Source organism: Amborella trichopoda, chromosome 11 (genome assembly GCF_054954075.1).
Source record: "Amborella trichopoda isolate Santa Cruz 75 chromosome 11, AtrichopodaSantaCruz75HAP2 v2.0, whole genome shotgun sequence".
NCBI classification, from domain to species: domain Eukaryota; kingdom Viridiplantae; phylum Streptophyta; class Magnoliopsida; order Amborellales; family Amborellaceae; genus Amborella; species Amborella trichopoda.
Genome location: NC_142346.1, coordinates 9,061,275 through 9,079,885, shown reverse-complemented (window position 1 = coordinate 9,079,885; position 18,611 = coordinate 9,061,275). Strand labels below are relative to the sequence as shown.

Genomic DNA, 18,611 nt, shown 5'->3' with positions numbered 1-18,611 from the left:
TTGTATTATTTCTTAATTATTCTTATAATTATTCTCATGAATAATGATCGCATTATTTCCTCATGAATAATGATTGTATTATTCTCTTGAATAATGATTTTATAATAATTGTATTATTCTCTCATAAGTAGTGACTAAATTATTTCATAATTATTCTCATAAGATTACCCCTCTCTCTCTCTCTCTCTCTCTCCAACGAAGTTCATTTTCATACTATTAGTATTATAATGATAATAAAATAATATGTTCATAATAAGCCGCATTATTTTCATAAGAATAATATTCTCATTATTCTAATAATGATGATAGTCTTATTAAATAATCAAAAAAAATTCACTCATAAAATTTTCATTACTTTCTCATAATAATAAGTAGTAAATTTTAACATTACAATATTATGTGTATCAATTTTAAATTACTACACATGATTTATTCAGTTAGATGTTATACACTTAATTTTGAATTATGGAATTCAATTAGCTAATTTGTTAATTTTATTATAATATTATGAATGGTTTTTACATATGTGTCATCATTTTTTATTTACATATGAATATATGCATATTTGCACTTATGTTATATGCATTGTTTAATGTTATTACAAATATTTATTATAATTTTTATATTACATGTTATAGTAAGATATCATCACACGTTATAATATGTTCTCATAATGATAGTGTTCTCAAAATATTTAAGAGACTTATAATAGTTTTTCTTTCTCTCATCATGTCCTCATAAAAATAAAAATAAAAAATAATAATAATAATAATATTTCTATAATATTTCTTTCTCTCTTATATGAACATATTATTATGCTCCTTCCCCATAGAAACTCATTTGGTCTCTCTTCTACCTTTAGCTAAACACGCTTGATTCCAGTTCTACTCCAACAACAATAGTAACATATCTATCTCAGAGTGACATATAGGTAAGTGACTTCATTTTCCTATAATATCATTATTTGAAAAACTGATATTTCTGCATTTAATTGTAATATTGCCAATATTGTAAGTTTTACGTATTTTGGTATTTAATTGTAATATCTCCAGCAAGAATTGTAGATACTATAAGTGTTATGTGCAAAAGGCCTTACTTTCCTGACAAACAGTTGTTTAAAAATTTGAGTTTCTAAGCTATAAGTTTTTCGTGTTTCTGTAACATGATTATTTGAATTTTGTATTTCCATCTATTGCTAAAAATTTTAGATAGTTGAAATTTGACTCTGGATTTCAATAAGAATTCCTCTAATTGAGAATAGATTGCTTATCCTGTTATATTTCAAAAAAGTAAGTGAAAGTGATTGCTATAAATTGCTTCATGTGAATTCATAACATTATTGTTTCTAGATATTTAGTAATGTCTGTTACATTGCTATGTGGCACGTTATTGACATGATGATGTCCCTTGTGATTACACGTATAGCAAAGACATGTTTATGTTTCTGGTGATTACATGAGAAACATGCTTCTGATAAGATATGTGTGCCTGGAGACATGCTTCTGATAAGATATGTGTGCCTAGAGACATGCTTCAGGAAAGATATGCGTGCATGCTGACATGTTTTTGTTATATGTTCGATGCATGGTAACATGCATTCTGATAGAATATGTGCACGTGGAAACATGCTTATGCTATGATCTGATAAGATATTTGCGTCGGCAGCTGTGATTTATCCTTGTTCTCTATGATAGGATGAGAGTTAGGAGTGTGTTTGGGAGGTCGCACCCCCAAAACCTGTGAGGCACTACTCATTGGGACCCCTTTGATAGTGTAACGCTCTCTCGCCATAAGGGCCAATGCGAGGGCTGTGTCTTGCAAGGCCAGTGCCGATCAAAAGCCCCAAAGCGCGTTGGGGTTCTGTGCATGTGTGATGCACTACGCAAAGGATTCACTGTTGATGGTGTCTCTCTCCTCGTTGTGATGATAGAAGTTCTACGCATCAGGTTTTGACTAGCCCAATGGGTAGCACTTCTACTTCAGGAGTAAGTTTGATATCAGAAATCTGAATAGGAATACACTTTAAGTCATATTTATTACGATGGCAAGATCTCGTATAACTAGAGTTAGCATGGGAGGAATTCATAGAACCCTGAAAAATATGGTTGCTCTTATGCAACACCATGTAGAGAATAATAATCTAGCCAGGATGTCAGTTACAAGGAATAAGTGGACTCACCCGGTACGCCGGTAAGGTATGAGTGGATCTATTCGGAACGTCGGTAGGAATTAAGTGGACCCCATCCAGGAGGTTGGTAGGGTATATAGATGTTCGATTTGGGACGCCAATAGGGTACTTTGTGAATCTTTTGAGTCATGTTAAGCTAAGCATTTCTGTTAAAAGATTTATATATGCACTTTCTCATATTGATTCAATATGCATTCAAATCTTGTGAAGTATGTTAAATTGTGTTTCTGAATTTGAAATTGTTCTCCATGTATGTGCTTCCTCATTGTTTTTAATATGCATTCTTTTAGAAAATATTTACACTTTCCAACCATGACTTTTTTTTTAGGGATAATGATGGTCACTTACTGAGTAACCAAACTTGTCAAGCTATTGTGAAATTTTTTTCAGAGTAATCGCAGCCGCATTGTTTGTATGTAGAGCAAGAGTAGTTTGAAAAAAGTTGTAGTCATGGATATATTCTCCTATGTAACTTTTGTTTTGTCAAAGTTGTATATATACATAGATATTCATGTTAATTATACTTTGTGAATAGACGTTGTACAAATCTGAAAGTTCCTTAATGAAAAAAAAAGCAAAATACAATAACTGGTGAAAATCTCAAATTTGTTTTGTTCTTTAAGAATTGACTGCCACATCTCAGGAGTTTTAATATTATAAAACTTGGGGTGTGACAACACCCTTTGAGATCGAAGGAGAAATCAAGATCAAGTTGGGCATTTCAGATGTCCGTTACAAGCTAGATATAAGTGTTTGATCAATTTTGTCTTTTATGGTTGTAGAGATTTCAAGAGTAGAATTAGAAAGTTTATTTTAATTTAAGATAGGAAGATAGATATTGGAGGTTACAAGAGAAGTATGGAGGAGTTAAAAGGAGTCTTCTATATTTATGGGATTTAGTTGATGCACAGAGATTTTTAAAGGGGGCTCACATTGGATTGAGAAAGAGAGAGAAAGAGATACTTACATGAGGTTAAACAAAGAAACATGAAAGATAGACAGAGTGAAAAAAGTGGGGAGATGAGGTTTTTGATGGTTTTTCTTTTATATTGTTTTTAATTAATTATTTCAGTTTGTCTTCAAAGGGAAGAGGTCCCTTTTTTAAAAACTTGGTTATTTTAAGAAAAAATAAATTGTTTTGATCTTAAGAAATTTTTGGGGTAGACTCCCTTGTAGACTTTGAGAGATGGTATATTCTCTCATCTTTTTTTTCTTTTTCTTTTTTTTTATTTCTTCCCTCCATACTTCCCTGCATCACTGTTCAATATATTTTAGATTTTTGTATGCTGCCCATTGCAAAGATCTAATGCTCGAGGACATTGGGAAGATGGAGGATGTCGTATAAGTTTTATATAGGGTTAAAACAATTACAAAATTCATCTGGAACCATTCATTTGTCTTCAATCTAGCAAGAAAGCGCACGGAATAGATCTATAGGACCAGCAATTGCAAGGTTTGCAGCTGATTTCCACACATTGAAAAGCACATTGCAGAAAAAAGATGGCTTGATAGCAAAGGTCACCTCAACAACTAAATTAGATTATGTACAGGCAAGATACAATAGTAGTACAGCCATGGTGAAGTTGATCTTGATTAGCCCATTTTGGACCACAGTTGCCAATGTGATTAGAGTCACTAAGTGATCAATGAAGCTTGAGGTTGGCATACAGTGATGCTAAGCCTTCCATGAGGCAATGACTAGGGATAAGGAGGTCGATGCTGCAACATTTTTAAGTATAACAAGTCCGAGTACATGAAATCTTGAGAGATTATTAATAGGAGATGGCAATTGCATTACCCTACACATGCAGTTGCTTACTAGCTTAACTCAAAATGTTTCTACAAATCCACATTTCGCGATCAAGATATTTTAAAAGGCTTGCATACCACAATTAGGATGTTGCATCCTGATCCATATGCACATGAGAATTGGCAAGGATGAACTTGTAAGAGGAGGCTAGGGAAATTTTGGGTGAAAGATGGCATTAAAGACTTGTGACGATATCCTCTTAGGTAACTCAATTTATCAGTTCAAAGTTCCATTGCTCATTCGTTTAATTTACAGATTAATTTTATATTATCTGCATCTTAAGAGTTAAACGCAAATTACAATCTCTCATTATTTTCCCTATTATTTAATTTCAGTGGAATGGCGGTACAAATTTGGTAGTGATGCTCCTAACCTTCAACATTTCGATATTCATATCATCAGCTAAACTTGCAGCACAAGTAGTTGTGAGAGGAATTAGAGCATTTTTTTAAGTGCTGACATTATATTATGTATAGGAGTATAGACATGTTCTCACGAAAAGTGAGGAAAGGCATCCACAAGCCGGGACTCTACAAAGCAAAAAAAGATCACCAAAAAAGTGATTGCCCAAATAAGAGATCAAAAAAAGATGGAAAGAAGAAAACAAGAGTCACAAGGTCTACCCACAAGATTGGAACTCAAAATCTCAAAGGATTCTGAGAGGGTATGAGCATCATTTGGAGGGTGCACCTCAAGAATTAGTCTCAGGGGGAGGGTATGAGAACCAGTAGTGACTGGGCTGTCGAGGGAATCAATAGAGGGGATGGACTGTGAATTCCTCCAGGTTGATGGCACTAGATCGCTTGGGACAGCACATGACAAGATAATGGCAATGCAGGAAGACTAAGGCACGAGAGCTTCTCGAATGACACGATGTCTTCAGCTATTAAAGCATGCGTCCTATGAAGTGACTAATGGGCAGCCCTTCGGTAGAAACTGGTAAATTGCAATAATAGCTAATTCAATTACCACTAATTCTCAAAGGAAACATGGCGTGGATGATATCTTAGGGTGGTCCTAGATTATATGGCGCTTGTTGGTGCATACATGCCCATGATTCCTACCTCTACAAGGGGAACATCATTTGCAGACCACCATTGTCCATCCATCATTAGCATTAGGCACCTCAGGGGAATGGAGAATTAAATTGCAGTCTGAAAGAGTACGTAGTGTTCAACCATGGTCCGCAATGGAAGTAGGTGGCTTGTGGAGCTCCACAATGGCCGTGGGAGGCTTACAGAAACAATAGAAATGGAGTAAGACTGTTTGAGCATATTTTTGACGCACTAACACCCCAGGTCAAATAATAGAGGAGGCGGTTACGACCCATGCCCATAGGTGCTAGTCACACCTATGGAGCCGTGCCAAAAAGTCTGATTTTTAGCAGGTTTTGAAAAGGTGTCCCCTTGGCCCCAAAAAGCACGAGAGGGTGGCATTGATGCTCTAAGAGTGCCCGCCACGTTTCGTCCCAATCCGATCGAGATAAAGCAGATTAGGACAAAAATTACATTTCGCAATGCCGCTCTCTAACATGCTAAAAAGTACTTCATAACTAGCGCTATATTGCCAAGGTCTCAGATGAGTAAATTTCAGCTCATTTGAATGCTTTTGGAGCATTTTAGGCCCAACTTAACCCAAAACCGGTAGGTTCTACACTATTCCTATGTAGCCTCAATGAACCAATTTCCATTTATGGAAACTATGTTTTTTGAAAACGGGAATTCTTTGGGAGGCTATAACTTCTTCATCCCAATGCCAATCAAGCCCAAATTTCTATATGTCATGCGTCTCATCAAGATGCACGTTTTGATATATGGCATGGTCCGAGACAATGTCCAGAACGGAAGAAATCTTGGAGAGAAGTTGGGAAAAAATGCATAAAATGCCGAATTTTTAAGAGAAACATATATTCATTCCCATGGCCTTTTCTCAAGTCCCTGACATCGGATAGCCTCAAGTGCAAGTCCGTTGCGACCGCGACTCAGAGAGCTTTGATTGAGGTAAATTTTGTTCAAGATTGAAGGGGGAAGACACCTTATTTTGGCTCAAAACGAGGCAAGATTTTCTGGCACCAAAATTCCATTTTCCAACGACCACCCAAAATAAGAAAATGGATTAATCGGCACTCAATTCAAGGGATTTTCATTACAAAACGATCACAACGACCTCCCCTTCGATTTGTGATAAAGAAAGTGAAAAAAAACATGGAGAAACAAGCAAGATCAAAGAAACAAAATTTCAAGAATATTCGCTGGATTTTGAGATTGAGACGACCATCATTTTACGGTGTTATCGTCAAAAATGCCACCGAAAAGAGCCAAGAGGCATGGCTATGGCAAGAGGCCCCTTTTGAAGGAATGGTTTTATCATTTTCAAGATTCTGGCCAAGGGAAAAATGGTCATTTTGCATAAAAAAGGGATTGATTATTTTATTCATTTTAATGTCCTTTTTTAGCAATTTTGTTGTATTTTGGTAATCCACCTTTGTTTTGTGGAGACCTTATATAAGTTCTTTATGCTCATTGTAACCTAAATTGGAAAGTTGATAAAAAATCATAAGCTTTGCCCCTTTGAGCTTAACCTTTTACTACTTTCTTACTTCAAAAGAGAGGAGAGAGAATATTTTAACATTGAAAGGAATACCCTTGGAGTCCCAAACTTCCATACCCTAAGCTTCCAAACCTTCTACTCCCTCCTCCCATACTCCATACCCCCTACACTACACCATACCCTACACCCTAGACCACCTATCCTAATCCACTCAACCGTACACCACACCATATCCTACTTCCTACACACCATACCCTACTCCCTACACCATACCATACGCTATTCCCTACACCACACCATACCCTACACCTTAGCCTATCCACACTTAACCCATTACCCATTACCCATACTCCATAACTCACCTAGGTTCATCCAAACCTGACCTTGCACCCTAGCCCCCTACCCAAAAGACCCAAATCCTTCTCAAGGGCACTCAAGAGACCTCGAGAGCATACCTAGCCAGCAAGTTTGAGCCCTCACCTCATCCACCTAGGTACCCGGTCCATCTCTTTCCTCCCTCTTCTCTTTCCTCTTCTTTCCTCTTTCCGTCTCTTTTTCTTCTTCTTTCTCTCTCTTTTCCTTCTTTCTTTTTTCTTCTCTCTCCTTTTCTTCTTCTTCTTCTTCTTCTTTCTTCTTTCTCTTCTTCTCTTTCTCTTCCTCTCTTTCTCTCTTTCCCTAATTCTCTCTCTCTCTTGTCTCCCCCCCTCACATGGAAGGCGACCAAGCTGCCCCCCATTTCTCTTTTTTCCTTCTCTCTCTCACCCTCATTTAGGAAGCAGCTAAGCCACACCCATTTCATTCTCTCACTCTCTCTCCTCCCCCACTTGGGTGGCAGCTTGGCAGCCCGCATCTCTTTTTCTCTCTCACTCCCCCCTCTCTCTTCCCTCATCTCTCAAAGGGGACAGCTGGGCCATCCCTCTTTCTCCCCTCTCTCCTTTCTTCTGTCTCTCTCCTCTCTCTTTCTCCTCATCTCTCAAAGGGGACGGCTGGGCCGTCCCCCTTTCTCCCCTCTCTCTTTCTCACTTCTCTCTCTCTCCTCACCTTCCAAAGGGAACGGCTGAGCCACCCCCTTTCTTCCCTCTCTTTTCTTTTCTCAGATCTCTCTCTTCTCTCTCTCTCTCCCCCTTCCCTTCTCTTTTCTTCTCTTCTCTTCTCTCTTCTCTTTTCTCTCCATTTCTATCCCTCTCTTCTCTTCTTCTCTCCTTTCCCTCTTCTTACCTCTATCCCCCTCTACCCCCCTTTCTTCCTCTTCACTCTACCATTTACTTCTCTCTTGCCTCTTACCTCTCTCTCTCCAAAGGTTGCACAATTCTCAAGAGGTTACCCCTTTCTTCTTCCCCCTTCTCTATTTTTTCAACTCACACCCTCCTTAGCCCAAAACCCTAACCGTCCTCTCTTAACCCTTCCCCTTTTTCTCACCTATAACCTCAGCCACCCCAAAACGATCCAAGAGCAATCCGACTCCATAACTCAAAAAGAATGCAAAACACACAAGAGCAACAGTGAACTAGAAAGGGAGCAATTTCCAAACCGTGCCGAGAAGGACAGGGGCTTCATACAATTGATTTAAGAGGGCCCAGGCGCGTCCACAAACCCAACCCGTGACAAGGCAGGCTTCTCAGCCCCTTTGCTGCATAAAATCCCTCTCAAACGTTGGTACACCTATCCGCACCCACACACGAGCACGCGCCTTGCACACACACACGCAGGGTGATCTCAGGCCGGGTCCCAAGCTGCGACGAGATCGAGGCCCAGCCAAAGATGTATCCTATCTTGAGGAAAACTTGATAGGGAGGAGTTTAGTGAGAGTGGGACCAAGATAATAGTAAAACTTAAGCTTTTGAGAGGATTTGCGTTTGAAGTAGAGAAAACCGAAATAGAAATCTCCAAGGGCCTTGTAAGTAGTGAGGGGACAGGCATGCACATGGATGCCTTGTACATGAATCCATATTCTTTTATGTTGGAGAGCTAATATTCAAAACTCAAGGGTTGAAGGTGAAGCTTAACTCTCCAAAAGAACAAATTTTTACTGGTCGATGCTATGTCTCTAGTTTTCCTTAAAAGGGAACCGAAGCCAATATCCTCCTTAGTACAAAAGGATGTCTTGCAAATTCCAAGTGGCAGCAACCCATTTTTTTATATTTCTTCAGTCATGCCTTGGTGGGTCGAAGGTTGCAATTAGAGAGTTGTTTAGAGAAGTTAATCTCTCTTGAAGGAAATCACCCTAGATCTCATATCTAGGCTTGGATCTTTCAACAAGGTTAGAGGTTGACCTTGGGTGGTGCTAGGTTTAAGGATGGGTTATTTTGTAATGGTTTCTGGCTACTGTTGGTTTATCCAAAATTTTGAGGGGTAATGAGATGTTTATAGATATTGTGTTGTTTGGGGGGATTGGGTCAAGGGTGGAAGTTATGGTGTTGATAGGGAGGTTGGTAGAGCATTGAATAGAGTTGTGAGAATATGCAAAGGTAAATAGAGGGGTGGATTAAGTTATTAAGTAATGTAATGAGCTTGGCATACTTGAGATTTGGAATAGCACTTTTTTGTTTTGGATTTCCTTTCAGAGGTTTGGGGGCTTAACTTCTTTTTTTCTTCTTTTTTTTGGGTTTTTTTGTTTTAGGGGGGTTTGGGTTTTTGGAGTAGAGTGTGAACAACTAGTTGAGAGATGAGTGAGTTCCAAGTGACAATAGGTCTACATCAGGGGTCAACGTTGAGCTCATACCTCTTTGTCTAAGTTATGGACAACTTAACTAGGCACCTACAAGATGAGGTACGATGGTATCTGTTGTTCGCAGACGAAATAGTTTTGATCGATGAGACCCAAAACGATGTCAAACACAAAGAGCTCTAAAGGGATCCTCAAAAATCTAAAAGTTTTAAAATTAGTAGGACTAAGATAAAGTATATGGAATGAAAATTTAGTAACAATAGGAGTAAAAACAAGTAGTCAAGATTGACGGTCAAGAAATACCAAAAAGGTTGCGCTTTCGATATCTTGGGTTGATAATCCAGAAAATTGGAGAGATTGAGGAAGATGTCGCACATATAACTAGTGTTGGGTGGGCGAAGTAAGGATGTAGAACCGGAGTTTTATGCAATCACCGCATACTAATGAAGCTAATGGGCAAGTTTCATAAGACAGTTGTGAGACGAACTTTGCTTTATAGGGCATAATGTTGGGTGGTCAAGAAGCAACATACCCATAAGATGAGTGTAATTGAGATGCGGATGTTACAATGGATGAGTGGCAAGACGAGAAGGGATTGAATTTGAAATGAATACATTCAAAAAATATTTAAGTGTGGCATCAATACACGATAGGATCAGAGAGTAGACTTAGGTGGACTGGCGATGTGCAGCGCAGACCCAGTACGGTACCTGCTAGGAGGTGCAAGTTAGTTCAAGTGGAAGGCTCAAAAGGGCAAGGGATGGCCCAAAAGAATAGTGAGAAAAGATATGGGGACTTATGACTTCACTGAGGGTATGACCTTTGATAGAGCAGATGGCATACCAAAATTCGTATAGCTAACCACCAAATAGTTTAGGAAAAGGCTTTAAGGATGTTGATGATGATGCTCAACCAGGGGTGTGGAAGGGTGTAGGTTGAGGGGGGGCTCATTGGGTTAATTGAGTTCATAGGCAACAAAAGGGATCCATGAGATTTAAGTTTTTCGAACTACATGTAGGACCAAGGTATGTAAGACCGGCAGGAGCTGAGGGAAGAGGTCTGAGCAAGGTAATAGGGAGACGACGAGGATAGAATAGAAGGCAATAGAAAGAGGAAGAGGAAAGATGAGGAAGTTTGAAAGACAATAAGTAGATAAGAAGTGATAGAAGGCAAAATTATTCTTATTTTTTATTTTTATTCAATTTCAAAGGATTGATATTATAATTCAGTATTAGGGTTTATATCTAAGGTTTTTAGCTTTTTAAGGATTCTAAAGTATCTATAATTTTTTTGTTTATTTCATGGTACTATTCACGAGTAGTATTCATGGTACTATTCACGAGTATTATTCATGGTACTGTTCACATAGGTAAAATTGTCATTACAAAATTTAAGTTTAAGTTAGGATATATAAGTCATTTTAATCATTGTATGGACATATAATATCTTTGAACATTGAATTATAATATATAAGAGATGTGTGGGGCTTTCATAAGGGAATTCCACAGATTTTAAAAAATTGAAAAGAGAAAAGCTTAGTCTTTTGGAACCCTAACTTCGGGTATGGAAAAGAAACCCCAGGTTTCTTCGACTTGTGCATGTGTTTGGCTTGTTTCTTGCTGATTTAACTGTTTCCCTAGAATTTCCTTGCATCACCTTGTCTACCATAACCGTGGACTTGGAGGTTTTAAAAGAGAAGAAGATTTGCACCCAAAAGAAATCGTGATTATCAAAAGAATACATAACACACTTGACACACTATGGAAGTAATACCCATCCCAAAGGAATATGGCTTAATGTGATTTAGGATTCCTATCAGAACTAGAGGTGTCGACAAGTCAAGGCGAGATTGGACAGGTTCATGCATGGCTAGTACAGGTGGAGGACCAACTTCAGCATGACTTGCAGTTGAACACCCTAGCTTGAGCATGGCTTGATTAAGGGAACCTAAGCATGAGCGTGGCGTTGCCTAACTTTCTCCGCACACAAGCCCGTAAACAAGCAAAGTCAAGCTACAACAAACCCGTGACACAAGGCAATTTTAATGCAATAATACAGTAACTTAAGCTCTAATTATTTAATAAATTAAACAAACTCAATCCCAGTATGTCTCATGTGAGCTTTATCATCATCATCAAAGCCTTTTCCCAACTAATTGGGGTTGGCTATACGAATCCTAGTCCGTCATTCTACTCTATTAAGGGTCATACCCTCAATGAGGATCATAAGTCCCCATATCTTTTCTCACTATTTCCAACCATATCCTTTTGGGTCTACCCTTTTCCCTTTTTTATCTTGGTTTATCCATTGAACAAGCTAGCAGGCCCGACTTGAGTGACTTGGCGAACCAAAAAGTGTTGCTTAAGCTTGGCCTCGATTTGAGTGACCTATTGAACCAAAAAATGTTGCTCAAGCTTGGCTCACTGCAAACCGAGTTGAGTGAGAGCGCTAGCTTCATTTTTTGACACCCCTAATCAGTAGTTTTGGATGTCCTCCAAAACTTAGGCAATATGCGAAACTCAACTTTGATACTAGCTCAATTAGGAAGATAATCTAGGCCCAATAAGTTGTGGTTCCAAGACTTGACCCAGGAAGAAGGCAAAATTCTGACGTCATGTCACGGCATGAACCATAGGAGTTTTTGGATTCCCTAACGTCATGTCACTGCATAAACTTCTATTGATAAGATTATAGTTGTTAAAAGAAAATGACATATAAAACTCAGAATAAAAGAAGATGAAAAACACCCAATAAGTTTATATCTTTTAAGCAAAACTTACAACCCGTTAACAAGATATTGCACAACAAAAGAAGGCAATCCTTATTTCAAAGTATCTAGGGAATATGTGTACAACTGCAAAAACAGTTCAATTAAGGTTACAATATATAGCCCTCCATATTTCAAGGAGACCCAACAGAATCGAAGATACCATAGATATCAATGCAAAGTAAGAAACCTACCAGGATTATTCATGATATTGGGAACCACATCACAAATTAGGCTGAACAACCAAATTGTTTACCAACAAGAATATTAAATGAAAGTACCACAGGAAGTCCTAAACAGGTGATCCTTTTTACTTCTACGCTCAAACACAAGTCATTAACAGTAATGTGAATGTGTCGCACAAGGTAAAAGAATGCCCCACAGGGAATGTATTCAATTAAAAGGGTAACCTGAACTTGCAAGACTTCAAAATCCTTTAATTTAATAAGAACAGGAAAAAATGCAATAGCCTAGGCCCATAAAAAACAAAGACAAACACAAACAACTTGAAGGCTCCGTCAAAAAGTCAAGCGTGATTGGCTTCATTTGAGAATCAACCAAAATTTAAGGGACTCCTCTAGAATTAGGATAAACACGTGCTAGAGAAAGGGTTGCAATGAGGGAGTCACTTAACATTACGATAATGCATAATAGTATAAATAGGATCCCAAAGCATATATAGGAGTTCCTTTACTATTTTAGGATGCTAAGAGTTGGTAAACAAAAAAAGTCTCGGAATTATCTGGCACGGCAAAATCAAACGACAATAAGGTCAAAAAAAGAACTCAAGATTTTACTATTCAATATTTTATGCAATATCAACTTTTCACAAGTAGATTTTGAAATTTAACTTGCTATTATTGCATATATATGCAACTTGAAATCTTTCATGCCAATTGACTTAACAAAATGCAAAGCACCATTAGGATGTAATCAGCTTGTTCATATACTACACCCTTAAATTTATTTATTGATCTATATTACAAACTCATTGGTCCTTTCTTCTCATCACCTTTCGTCCTTCTTACAAATTAAAACTTAATATAATCATAATAAACAATCTCAATTAGCTGTATCATACTAAGTAATCTAAAATAGTTGCATCTTATTATGTAATATCAAATAATTGTATCATATGAAGTAATCTCCAGTACCCCTCAATAATTTATCATGTTTCCAATCTTTTTTAAAATTTACCAATAACACTCCAAGAATTACAAATGAATATGTAAATGCACCACACCTCTGCTCAGCTACATTTATAAAAATATTTATTTTAGCTCTATCCTGACAACAAGATGAGAGGAATGACAGTACAAATGACCCATACATTCTTGGAAAAAGAGAATAGAGTCATCATCATCATCATAGTCATCAAAGCATGTTCCCAACTATTTGGGTGGTTAAATAGAGAACAAAGTAAAAATGAAAACTGACTTGCTTCATTATATTTCATATTGTTCTTAAATTTCATCTATTTCGTATTTGTGTAGTGCAAGGAGTATAAGAATGCATAAATGACATGCAAGTCAATAAAGTTAAATACAGGAAAGCAAAACTAAAAACTAAAATTCCTAAAGCTAATATAAGTTTTGCCACATGCAAATCTTACAAATTCTCAACCATCGAGCTGCCCAGCTTTTTGTTGGGTCCATGCAAGAAATAATCCTGTTAAAAGAAAACAACAGGTGAATTCCTCAACAGTTCCAATATATTTCCTCATTCCTGCACAAATTTTCTCTGCATATCGCCGAGAGAGAGAGAGAGAGAGAGAGAGAGAGAGAGAGCATGTGTGTAAATATGTTATGACATGTTTGCTGGAAACTACAATATCAGAGACAATCCCACTCATCGTTGCATTACAACAAATCCACAATAATATTTGCTTAATCCAAAATCACAACATGAAAATCAAATGAGAAATATTCAGATGTTAAGAGCTCTTAATATCAAATAGTTAACTCTAATAAACATGAAGCTGCAGAATGGGGAATCATCAGAACCTCTGACATCAAAGAGCAACTCAAATGCATTAAAGCGACCTTGCAAGAAGAGGATATCCTTAGTCTGACTTAAGGGAACTGACTAAAAAAGCCCAATGATTTATGCATTTAGGCATGCAAGCATTTAGCCAACAATAACCAGTTCTCTAAACTTCGGCAATTTTCCCATATCATACAAAACAGACACTTATCCTGTTCGTCCAATATGTGGAATTACATGTCTGGTAGGCAAGTAGTGCCTGCAGATCCAAAAAATAAAAATTACCAATCATGCCTTGACACACATGTCCCATGTCTTCAGTCTGTATGTTGAATCGTGAGTCGACACAGGTGTGTAGCGCGTTGGGTGCCTGATTCTCTTAATGTAAGCAACATGTGTGGCATTATTATATAGATTTTCCCCCCTCCAATGAAATTTGAGGTAGCATTAAATGCCAAGCCCTTTTCAAGGGTACTAATATCCTCTTTAAGATTCATTTATATACTACTATTCCTCTCATGCCTCTTACTGAAACCACCAAATCTCACAAAAAAATTCACCCTCTACAAGAGACCTCGTTCTTGAAAACAAACTAAATGATTAATACTTTTGAGTATGGTTATTGGAAATGTATTGATACATTCCTTCAGAGACATTTGTTACTGTCAGATAACCACAAAGAGTCAATCTGGAAATAATGAGTTAAAGACCTCGGAGTTTAAAATACCTTGCAATATTTTACTGCATCTTTCCAGTGCTCCTTTTAGGATGATTTTTTCTTCAACAGTATTAATTGTTTCATATGCTCAGTTTAATTGTTTCATATGCTCAGTTGTTCTTTTTTCAGACTTGTTCTTCTATAGTATTACTTTCTACATTTGTTCTTTTCAAATGATGTCATGGGGAAAAAATGTAAGCTAAGCAATATCACCATGTACACCACTTATTAAATGCCATATATTTTTTCAGAAAGATTTGCTAACACAAAACAGATTAAGGATTCAGCTAGCAAATTCTAAAATTTAGGAATCACAAATACAAATACATATCAATTTAAAACCAAATAAATCACAACTTACCCATTAAAATTGGGAGTAGTGCAATCCACAACTCGTTCATGATCCTTATCCATGTTAAAGAAAGGACAATTCTCACAACCTGTTTCTCTAAACTGTACATGAAACATGGAACCATGATTAAAAAAAGCATTCCTAAAGAAGCAAAAAAGGAATTTAACCAACATATTCATAGGATTACCCCACCATATGCATAAATAAATAGCGATCGCAAAATAACATAAACTCAAAAACCAAAAACCCCAATTTATATAATAGCAAAGTAAATCAAAGATATTTCAAACATAACATCAGCTAGATCCTGAAGAAAATAATTATGAAAATTTCATTATAAATGAGAATTTCACCACTTATTCCCAATAGAAGGGACAATATTAAAAAGAAATTTATCTTTTTGCTCCTAAAAAAATAAAAAGAATGAAAAGCAAATAAAAGATAACATGCAAAGGCGAAGAAAAACTAACTGCATGTGACGTTTATTGCATGTGCCAAAGAAGGGGGAAAATGAGAAGGAAAAACTAGAAATATAACCTGATCATATGTTTTCACAAGTCTGCATCGAAGACAGGCCCTCAGCTCGTGCCCAAAACCAGTTGGAACCTGGGCTGCATTGTCCATCATATATTCGCTCACAAATTCCTGTCAATTCAGTGAATGAAGGTCTTAAAACCAAACAAGAAAATGGAACCCTAGATTTCTCCATGAATAAAATCATAACTATTAAAAACGGTTTTTAGGACTTGCTATTAATTTATCATAAAAGAGAGAGGAAAGCAATAGATGTTTATCAATCGATTGTAGAGCTTCAATCCCTTGAATAAATTATTGTTTTAAGGGAATGAGAGGGCATTTACTAGAAACGAGAAATTAAAGCCTGCTCTCTACTTAGGATTGAGAGAGAGAAAGAGGATGGAACACGTGATGGAGACGATACGAAGGCTTGTAAATACCTGCGGCTAAAATGGAAAAGGCGAAAGCGGGAAATGGCAGAGAGGGAGAGAACAAAAACTGCCCGCGAGTTAAAGCATTTGAAAGAGAGAGAGAGAGAGGTCGAAAGTGACACGAGCTTTTGCCGATCAAAGAGAGAGAGAGAGGGGTCGAAACGTAACGCGAGCTTTTGCCGATCCGTCTATTAGGTTGGTATAAGGTTGTCCAAACTCCACACAATAGCGTCCCGCTAAAATTTTAGTGGGAAAATTATAAGGGTGTGGTCCAATTAAAGTGCACCTCCAAATTTTATCATAACATGTAATTTTAAGGGCCCGTTTGATAATTAGAAGCAAGTTCATGAACTATAAATTAAAAGTTCCTCCTTGCTGGGAAGATAGAAGTTACTATAAGAAGTTCCTGGATTCTGTGTTTGATAACTTCCTGGGAAGTTAAAGAAGTTCCTGGTTTCTGTGTTTGATAACCTCCTGAGAAGTTAAAGAAGTTCTTGGTTTCAGTGTTTGATGACTTCCTGGGAAGTTTAAGAAGTTATTGGTTTCTGGGTATCTGTATTGGATTAGCTTTAGAAGTAATAGGCAAGATATAAAATGTTAAAATTGAGACCTAGATATTATTATTTTTAAAAAAAAATTGTAGAATACTATTTTTTGGGACAAAAAATCAATTGAAAGTAAAGTACGTTGTATTGAGAGAGAGAGAGAGAGAGAGAGAGATTTTTATCAATGAGAGAAAGTTTTATTGATGAATGAGAAAGTTTTATTGATGAGTGAAAAAGCGCCATAGAGAGATATCTGTACATCAATTGAAGCACATGTTGCATGATAAACTTCATTGCACCTCAAAATTGAAGCACAATCTCAATTCAATATTGTGTACCAAATCACTAGTTTCCTAATCGACTATCTTAAAATAGAAATCAATATATATTTTCTTAACTATTGCGGGTTTACAATATGTTGAGTCTTTTTACAATTAGAAAGTGGAATAGGTGTTTAAATTTCATAAGTAGGTTGTCAATGACTTTCTTCGTAAACCGAATACAAACTCTCTCTCGCTCTCTCGCTATTTCTCATACACACACATGCACACTCATATCTATCGACGACCATGGCAATTATGAATTTCGTTTCCAGGATTCTATTGGACTGTACTATAATAGCTTTAGCACAACATACAAACACACATGCACAATGCAAGTAGTATGAAATCAGCCCATAGAACAATAACCTGTAATAACTTGAGCACTACTTAGACATACATTCACCACTGATGCATCCATATCCCAACCTCAAAAATATACATCATTCAACAACAAAACAACATTGTTGTCTGTCCCTTAAAACATTTGTGATGCACAAAACATTTGTGTTATCTCTCTCTCTAAGATTATAATGGCACAAAACATTTGTGTGTTATCTCTTAAAACATTTGTGATGCATGTAAATAACATTCACAATTCATGCATCCATATATAATCATGTACAAAACCAGCCCATTCAACAATAACCTGTAATAGTTTAAACATACATAATTGAAAATGCAATGCAATGAACACAACATTTGACAAGGACTCAAAATTTGTGGCCACAAAATAAGGTCCATATCAAATGTAGAACAAGTTCTAATAAGAACAAAATAATGTCCATAAAAGTTGTTGATTTTTCATGCATTCTTCTTTTACAGGTTCACCTCAGATGTTGCATGAAAAAGAAAAAGACAAATAAAAGAAGAAGAACATTAATTATACATAGAAAATACAAAATATCTCGTAATTGGTTCAGGTCAACAATGTCGGCTTGTTGTACTGCTATTGGTTCATTATTTACTTGGTGTTCTTCCTATGATTCCTGTGGGTAACTCCACTGTGGTCCATGTCGGCGTCTCAAATTTGCCATGTTGTTGGCATCTGCTACATACTCAGCACACTATTGGAAGAAATTACAAGAATCATCCTGACACCAGTGATTCAAAAAGCAGACCGCCCAACACCTAAGCGGTCCGAAAGGCCTGGGCAATAGGCGGCTAATCTAGGCGGTCGATCCCTGGGCGGCCGCCCAAAACCTGGGCCCTGCCTAGGGCCGAAAATAACTTTTGGTAGGGGCAATTTTGGTTTTTTTTTTTGTTTTTAAGGGCCAAAAATTAGATGTTTAAGTTCATTTGAAACTTAAAACTTGTTGGAGCCAATTTTAGAGAGAAAAAACCCCCAAAAAACTAGTTTTTGGTGAATTTTTTAGGATCGAAGGGTTTCTGAAAGTTAACAAAAATTGATCAAAACATTACCCATTGTTTCATAATTCAATTTTGTTTTCTTCCTCATAGTGGTGTACTGCAGTATTGGTGTGATACTATTTGATAACTTGGTTTGATAATTTGGTTGGTTGGAAAATTTTGAGTTTTAATTGGATATGGAGTATGAACCAACTTATAGATTATGGTTATGCTTATGGAGTGTGTGCTAAATGTTAATATGTAGTATAATTTGAATTATGTACTGCAATACATATAATTGCTACTGACATAACTGCAGAATCCTTATTTGGATTCAATTGGACCGACCAGGTTCTGGGCGCCCGCCTAGGCGCTGAGCGGCTTGGACCCCCCAGGCCGCCTAGGACCCGCCT

At 37.0% G+C, this 18,611-nt stretch overlaps 1 protein-coding gene across 3 annotated transcripts in view; it reads right to left on the bottom strand.

Annotated features, from left to right (window-relative positions):
- The window catches only part of LOC18444420 (transcription elongation factor SPT4 homolog 1), a 29,624-nt gene that overhangs the window by 8,761 nt on the left and 2,252 nt on the right, over positions 1-18,611 (bottom strand). For all 3 annotated transcript variants that reach the window (XM_088852618.1, XM_011628831.3, XM_011628830.3), the window contains 3 exons: positions 15,574-15,681; positions 15,046-15,137; positions 13,596-13,651 (listed from right to left, as the gene is read on the bottom strand). In XM_088852618.1, the coding sequence (XP_088708744.1) occupies positions 13,596-13,651; positions 15,046-15,137; positions 15,574-15,663 (238 nt within the window). In that variant the 5' untranslated portion in view covers positions 15,664-15,681. The remainder of the gene's footprint in view (positions 1-13,595; positions 13,652-15,045; positions 15,138-15,573; positions 15,682-18,611) is intronic.